General features: G+C 41.5%; 1 protein-coding gene across 7 annotated transcripts in view; it reads left to right on the top strand.

Annotated features, from left to right (window-relative positions):
* The first annotated feature begins 945 nt into the window (after nucleotides 1-945).
* Nucleotides 946-8414, top strand: part of KMT2C (lysine methyltransferase 2C) — a 979844-nt gene continuing 972375 nt past the window's right edge. For 4 of the 7 annotated variants that reach the window (XM_029588442.1, XM_029588446.1, XM_029588445.1 and 1 more), the window contains exon 1: nucleotides 949-1607. In XM_029588442.1, the coding sequence (XP_029444302.1) occupies nucleotides 1453-1607 (155 nt within the window). In that variant the 5' untranslated portion in view covers nucleotides 949-1452. Of the gene's footprint in view, nucleotides 1608-8414 lie in introns of all 7 variants that reach the window. The other 3 variants (XM_029588444.1, XM_029588443.1, XM_029588447.1) reach the window with 3 other exon arrangements.

Below are 8414 nucleotides of genomic sequence, written 5' to 3'. Positions count from 1 at the left end.
TTCACTGAGTTTGTTTCTTTAAGAGAAGGCGGCGTGGGAGTAGGCAGATTGCTCCTCGCTCTCTCTTCCTCCCCTACAGCTGGTGGGGGAGGCGGCAGGAGCAGCGGCGAGGCTGGAGCTCCAGGCATTGAGGGAGGAGCTCAGCAGCAGCAGCTCCGGGTTATGTAACCGTAGGAACACAGCCTTCCACTCGCCGCCGGGACCGTGTGACGAACTCTTAGCCCCATTCTTTCCGCTACTTCATCTGCTCCTTCATTCTAGCCCTCTGTTTTCCCCACCGCTGCTTCTGTCTGCTGGACGGGGGGAAACGCTTTTTCGGTGGCGGGTGATTACCACGGCGTCCCCCTATACAGGCTCCACCCTCACTGCCAGCGTCACGTCATGTCATGGGATTTCCAGCAAACACACGCCCTGCCCCGCACCGAACCCAAAAGGAGCCTGCCTCCGCTCCCCATCCCCCCCCACCACCTCCCGCAGGGCTTGCGTGTACACTGGAGTCGTAATCTGGCAGCGGAAAACCCCGGCGGAACGCAGAGCCCCCCCCCGCCCAATCCCTCTCCAAACGCTTTAAAGCCACAGCGCCCAACCTGCCAAAGATTATGGTACACCTGTCAGCATGGAAGGCGACCCAGCTCTGACAGGCCACCCGCCGCCTCGGGTTTGCTCAGCAAGACCACCCACTTATCTCCTCGCACACCCGGGGCCGCCCTCTCCATCGACACACCGTTCCACTTTTTCACTGCAACCCTGAACGACCCGAGGCAGGGCCGTTACGTCACAGGACAGCACGTCAATCGGTTGCCTTCCTCGCGGGCAACTGAGGAACGGAAGGAGGTGGAGCTCGGGGGTGGGGGTGGGGGGAGGAGAAGAGGCGGTGAAGTGTTGGCGCCTGCGCAGCGAACAGCTGCCCCTAACCTCTCTCTCTCTCCCCCCGCCCCCTCTGAGCGTGTCGTACAGTATTATATATACGGGCAGGCTCGGTTGCGACAGTCTTGGGTTTTTTTTTGTCTTTCCCCCCCTCCCGAGGGGTTAAAAAACACAAACCCCACCTAACTCCCCTCCCCCTTCCTGAAAAAACAAAAATAACAAAACTTGCCTGTGACTGTACCCTCTCTCTACGCGGAGAAACCAAACATAAACAGAGACGGGAACAAGAGGAGGAAGGGGTCAAAAAGTGGATTTTAGCGGCTCGTCGCTCTCCCGTGACCGCAACTGAAGGGCCTCGCTGCTGCTGCTGCTGCCGCCGCCGCCGGCTCCGGCCCGGCCTGTGCTTTTCCTTTCCTCGGAGGCGGTTGCGGTGCCGCCCTGCCCCCACCAGCCCCGGCCTCGCCAATGTTTTTCCGGTCGCCGGCGGGGGAGGATGCCTCGGACTGACTCCGGGGGGGCCGGGCACAGACACCAGAGCGCAGCCGGAGGAGGAGCGGGTGGATAAATGGTGGTTTCTCTCCTAGGATGTCCTCAGAGGAGCCCCCGAGCCCGGAACCCTGCCAGCACGGAGCCGCGTCCCCGCCACCTGCCCCCGCCGGCAGCCCTGCGGCCACAGACAAAAGACCTCGGGGCCGGCCTCGCAAAGATGGCGCATCCCCCTTCCAGAGAGCCAGAAAGAAGTAAGTGCCTGGCAAGAACCACCGTCGCCTTGTCATATTCGGAAAGCCCAGGGAAAGAAAAAAAAAATTACTATTCCCTGTGCTCGCCTTTCAAAGTGACAGGAAACTCTCTCTCTCTCTCTCTTCCCCCCCCCCCTCCCCTCTTTGTTTAAAATAAGTTGGAGCGCATTTTGTAAACTGAGTTGCTTATTTTTCAGGTTTGACGCTTGTTCTGTAAAAAAAAAAACAAAAATACACACACACAAAAAATACCCGTCCAAATTGACACTTGCTGAAGCTCAGGAAATAGCCGCCTGCCACCTTTCCTTGCTCACGCGCTCAATTTGTTTCTAGTTATTTTATCAGCTTGATGGGGTTCGCCGACTTCATTTCTGTATTTGTTTATTGTTTGCTTTCCACCTATTGAATGTTACATTTCTTTTTACTATTGGATTCATTTTGGTGTGACCGAGAGAGTATCTGTTCCAGCTGCTTTCTAGCCCATTTGCCTCTCCTCTTCTCCTCCACCTCCCGTGCCCTCACTAAATATACCTTTCCTGGCAGTCCCTGGACTCGGGGTTTAGAGTAGCTCTCCCCCCCACCACCCCTTCTTAGCAGTTTCTCATTTATTTGAAGCGTTGAGGTTATCTTAAAATAAAACAAACACTGCTACTTCAGAAGTTCTTTTGCTCTGTTCTGATTGTGAAGACCAAATCCTTTGCTCAGGAATAGGAAATCCTTTATGCCAGAGAAACGTGGCAGACTGACAGATGTGCCCCCCCCCCCCCCGACCTGCTTCATTCACTGACCACTTAAACACCTCACTTTTCCACTTGTCAGACTCCATTGAAGTCATGCCTGGTTTTTCCCTCCTACCGTACTTTAGTAGATCCGTGTATGGACGCTTACTTTAGCAAGTTTAATTAATTTTCAGAGTAGTATTTGCTCGGTTTAAACGCAAATGGGGTAGTTTCCTTAGACAAAAGATAATTTATCAATTGGGATAATTTATCAAATTTTTTTATTTTAACCATTTGAGGGTTGATATTTGTGTTAATCTGTTTTGCTGTGAACTGTTGCAGCTTATTAGCTAACCACACATGATAAACTCCATGGCTTGTATTCTGCAAGACTCTAGAACTGAATATTTGGGGAGAGTTGTTTTATAGCATTTTTTTTCCACGCACAACCGAGATTTGGGCCATTTTGGAAGAAGCTTGTTGAGATATATTCCTATGTATAAACTGCATAATTCCTTGAATATTTTTGGATTTTGCAGCGTGTGTGGATTAGAACAAAATTTGAAAGGATAGCTGAATTTTTATGTTAACATTTCTGTTGAAGAATCATGCTGAACTCTGCCATTAAACTTTGTGGCCAGACCACCTTACATTTTATAGTAGAGTACAATATAAATTCAACAGAGTTATATTTTTAGTGTGTGCTTTCCATTGACAGACACAGCATCATGTAGTTTTGTAAGACCTTATTTCTGTTAGTTTTGCATATGAATATAGACAGTCACTGTACTCTTTTCCCATAAATGGCCAGACTCTTCAGCTTTGTGGTTCTTACACCAAACACTGTGTGAGAGATGATGTTTTGCTATGGAGGATCTCTCAACCCCCATTTATTAAAATTACATTTGAGATATTAATCATTAAATTGTTGTCATAATATTTATAAAGCTATAAGAGCAGAGTGAAGATTAGCTACTTTTTACAAAGTTTCCATAAGTTATACTTTGGAATTAAAAAAACAAAAAGCAACATTTGTAGCTTTCAGAGTATTCTGTATAGGTGAAGATTGTCTAAAGAAACTAACTCAGGAATCCAGCCACTGTTTTTAAATTGGCAACAATTTTTGCAGATTCTGGAGCTGTAGTTACAAAGTAGTTTTCTCATACTTTAATGGGAACCATTCTATGAACACATCTGCTGAATTGCTCTGCTTTTAATGCTTCATATAAAATAAGCCTCAGCAAAAACACTTGTGCATTTGCTGAAGATAATTATCAGCATACTAGTACATGTATCACTTTACATGAAATGTGATTCATACATTACATTTGACACACCACATGTTGTATGTATGTCAGTGCTGATAGCCACGTTGACATGAGTAGCATATCTAGATAAGACCAGCTAAAGCACTTCACTAAAGTTAAAAGTAAAACATTTTATCAGCCAAAGCAAATCTCTTGGTTAAGGATACTGACACAATATCTTTGTTTTAACTTTACTTTTATTTCTAGTCATAATAGGTGTATTGTATATCATTCCAAGCAATTAATAAAAACATATGAAAATTGTTTGTTAGATGTGTAGATAATTGTAAACTGCTGTCTAGATTGAAAGGTTATCAAGTTATAGTAATGACCCATGGTAACTAAGCTTGTCATGATATTTGTGATGGGGTTGCAACTGTATATTCTGAAATTTACATGAGAAATTCATTGTTCATAATGAAAAAATGACTTATCTGTTTAGTTTAAGCATGGCATAGGATAATGCCACTTAATCTGCCATTGTTATCAGCAGAAGGGTTACTCATCCTCTCTGTTGGGGGATCTACTTCCAGTCTCTAATAAAAACACAGGACTACACCAAAATTTACTTTAAAACTTGAATGAAACTATAAATTAGATTTACTCATATCATTTTGTGTGACCTGATGAAGGGAGCATAGATCTCGAAAGCTAGTCACAAATATTGCGATGGTTCAATTAAAAAGCTATCACCTGCAACTTTTGTTTGACTTTTGTTTCTACTTTGGTCCCAATATAGCAAGGGATGTGTTTAAACTGTGCGCTGAAATTAAGCACACTGTTGCTTAATGCATGCACTATAATTTTTTTTTAAACTCCCAATGCTGTAACTCAATGGTATGCTAATGCATGAGGAGTTAAAAAGTACTGTGACTTGCATGCACAAACCAGAGTTAAAATGTGCATTTCACCCTTTTACATAGGCTGAGTGCATATTAATTCAGGAGAGTTTCACTAATGCACATAAATTAAAAGATGTTTATGAACAAAAGACAAGATTTGTGCTTTTTTTTTTTATATATACAAAAATGCTTTCAGCACAGAAAAGAGTTTTGTGCAGAAATCATGTTTTCTGTGCATAAATCCCAACTACAAGTCCTGGCATCAGAACTCCTGCTTCTGCCCACAGAACAATAGCACAGGAAACTTTTTCATGGAGTAATTGGTTCATGAACATATATGAGAGGGAGCTATTTTAGATCTAATTCTTAGTGGAATGCAGGATTTGGTGACAGAGGTAATAGTGGTGGGACCACCTGGCAATAGTGATCATAACATGATCAAATTTGAACTAATAACTGGAAGGGGGACAATATGTAAATCTACAGCTTTAACACTAAACTTTCAAAACAAACTTTGATAAAATGAGGAAAATAGAAAAAAACTGAAAGGTGTAGCTACAAGAGTTAAGTGTACAGTAGGCATGGACATTGTTTAAAAATGCCATCTTAGAAGCCCAGTTCAGATATATTCCACAAAATAAGAAAGGTAGAAGGAAGGCCAAATGATTACTGGCATGGTTAAAAGGTGAGGTAAAGAGGCAATTTTATCCAAAAAAAATATTCCTTCAAAAATTGGAAGAAGGATCCATCTGAAGAAAATAGAACAAAGCATAAGCATTGTCAATTTAAATGTAAAAATTTGATAAGACAGGCTAAGAGAAAATTTGAAATGAAGTTGGCCACAGAGGCAAAAAGTCATAATAAAAATTTTTAAAAATATATATCGAAAGCAGGAAACCTGCGGGGGAGTCGGCAAGACTATTACATGATTGAGATGTTAAATGGGCTCTTAGGGAAGAAAGGCCATCACAGAAAGACTAAATTAATTCATTGCATCCATGTTTACTAATGAGGATGTTGGGGCGATACCGGCTCCAGAGACAGTTTTTATGGGTGATGATTTGGATGAACTGAACCAAATCATGGTGAACCTGGAAGATGTAGTAGGCCAGATTGACAAACTAAAGAGTAGCAAATCACCAGGACTGGATGGTATACACCCCAGGGTTCTAAAAGAACTCAAAAACTAAATTTCAGATCTATTAGTAAAAATTTGTAAACTATCATTACAGTCATTCATTGTACCTGAAGGCTGGAGGGTGAACAACATAACACCAATATTTAAAAAGATCTCCAGAGGTGATCTGGGAAACTATAGATTGGAGAGCTTGACTTCAGTGCCAGGAAAGATAGTGTAAACTATTCTAAAGAGCAAAATCACAGAACACATAGAAAGACATGGTTTGATGAAACACAGCCAGCAAGACTTTACCCAAGGGAAATCTTGCCTCACAAATCTGCTATATTTTTTTTTGAAGGGGTTAATAAATATGTGGCTAAAGGTGAACCAGTAGATGTGTATTTGAATTTTCAGAAGGCGGTGACATTGGAAGCTTTTAAGAAAACTAAAAAGTCATGGGATTGGAGGCGATGTCCTTTCATAGATTGCAAACTGGTTAAAAGACAGGAAACAGAGAGTAGGGTTTTATCAGTGGAAAAAGGTAAACAGTGGAGTGCCTCAGAGATCTGTACTTGGACCAGTGCTTTTCAATATATTTATAAATGATCTGGAAAGGGATATGTTGAGTGAGGTGATTAAATTTGCAGATGACACAAAATTATTCAGAGTAGTTAAATTGTGTACGGATTGTGATAAATTGCAGGAGGAACTTGTGAGATTGGAAGATTGGGCATCCAAATGGCAGATGGAATTTAATGTGGACAAATGCAAGGTGATGCATATAGGGAAAAATAACCCATGCTGTAGTTACATGATGTTGGGTTTTCACATTGGGTGTTATAGTGGATAATATATTGAAATCTTTGGCTTCTTGTGCTGTGGTGGTCAAAAAAGCAAACAGAATGTTATGAATTATTAGGAAGGGAATGGTAAATAAAATGGAGACTGCCATAATACAGCTTTATCGCTCCATGGTGAGATCACAACTTGAATACTGTGTGAAGTTGTGGTCACCGCTTCTCAAAAAAGATATATTTTGCACTGAAGAAAGTACAGAGAAGGGCAATCAAAATAATAAGTGGGATGGAATGGCTCCCCTATGAGGAAAGGCTAAAGAAGTTAGGGCTGTTCAGCTTGGAGAAGATGGCTGAGGGGGGATATGATAGAGGTCTATAAAATCATGAGAGAACTAGAACGGGTAAATGTGAATCACTTATTTACCCTTTCAGATAATAGGAGTAGGGGGCACTCCATGAAGTTAGCAAGCAGCACTTTTAAAATAAAACAGAGAATTCTTTTTCACTCAACTCTCAATTAAGTTGTGTAATTTGTTGCCAGAGGATGTGGTTAGTGCAGTTAGTGTAGCTGGGTTTAAAAAAGGTTTGGATAAGTTTCTGAAGGAGAAGTCCATAAACTGCTATTAATCAAGTAGACTTAGGGAATAGCCATTGCTATTACTGGCTTAGTAGCATGGGATCTATTTAATGTTTGGGTGCTTGCCAGGTACTTGTAACTTGGATTGGCCACTCATGGAAATAGGATGCTGGGCTTGATGGACCCTCTGTCTGACCGAGTATGGCAACTTAGGTTCAGTAGCATGGAATTTGCATGCAGGGGTACTAAACAAGACATGCAGTTCTGTGACACACTTTAGTGTGCAAAACCTCTTGCTATATTGGGAGTAAAGTTTGTGCACAAAAACTGTACATAAAACTGTGTTCTGCTGATCGTATTTTATTACATTGGACTTTGTGGAAAGTCATTTCAGTTGAAATGATTTAGCTTATAGTAATGCATGATTTGCATCATGATAGCATTGTAAGATGCTCTTTGTATAATATCTGGATTTGTAGTGGCTTTGTAATCTAGATTTGTAATGGGATTTCAGTATATTTGCTTTTATCATTGTTCCTATGGTAAGGGAGTCAGTTATCTCTATCTAGAAATTTGCATTCAAATTTAAGGTTGTTCAGACTTTTTGCTTAATTTAAAAATGTGAACTAAGTGCTTTGAATGTACAGTGGGTATTCAGTATTTTAAAGTACAGTCAACTGTCATAGTGATCTGTTTTCTACCAGTGTTTCTCAGCAAATTAAGACCCTATTGGCCTTTTCTTATTGTGATTAACTTGTTATGGTTTACTGCCAGAACATTCTTTTCAATGGACTTTTCAGCCCTATCACTGCTGCATTGTGTATAATCTTTATTCCATGTAGTATGCATTTTGTACCTTTTTTTTTATAAATCTTATATAAAAGTTTCCTTTGTTACTTAGCTCTTCTTGACATCTACGTCACCACGCAGCCTTTGAAGCTGTCCCTATAGACCTGCCAGAAGCGCCAGTATCTGAAGGGTGAGGAAGGAAGGGGAAGGAGTACAGTAAATGATGGCTGGGGAAGGACAGTGGGGCATGGTTATTCCTCCTTGTCTTTCCACTACAATCATAAGTTTTCTAGTGTTGGACATGAAAGTGCCTGCCTGAAATTGCATAGTTTTTCCAGGGGCCAGATGTTAGATGATTGCAGACCGACACTGCATCTATTTTTTTTTTTGTTTGTTTACCCTTCATAACACTTGATCATTAATCATAAAGTATGTAGAAATGTAATTTTCTCTATATTGAGGAAGGAATAGAGGACAGCAGAGAATATAACAACTTCTTTAGGCACCTAGTATCACTGGTCGTATTTACTAATAGTCTGCTGTAACTTCATGTCATAGTGTTTATTAACTCTTGATCCTTGTTTGAAGGCAATTTAAATATCTCTTTGTCAGTCTCTCTTGGTGCCTGCAGTGAGATATTTAGTGAAGCCTGTGTA

Source organism: Rhinatrema bivittatum, chromosome 2 (assembly GCF_901001135.1).
Source record: "Rhinatrema bivittatum chromosome 2, aRhiBiv1.1, whole genome shotgun sequence".
Classification (NCBI taxonomy): domain Eukaryota; kingdom Metazoa; phylum Chordata; class Amphibia; order Gymnophiona; family Rhinatrematidae; genus Rhinatrema; species Rhinatrema bivittatum.
Note: the sequence above shows the minus strand (reverse complement) of the source record. Positions and strands in the feature narration are given on the sequence as shown.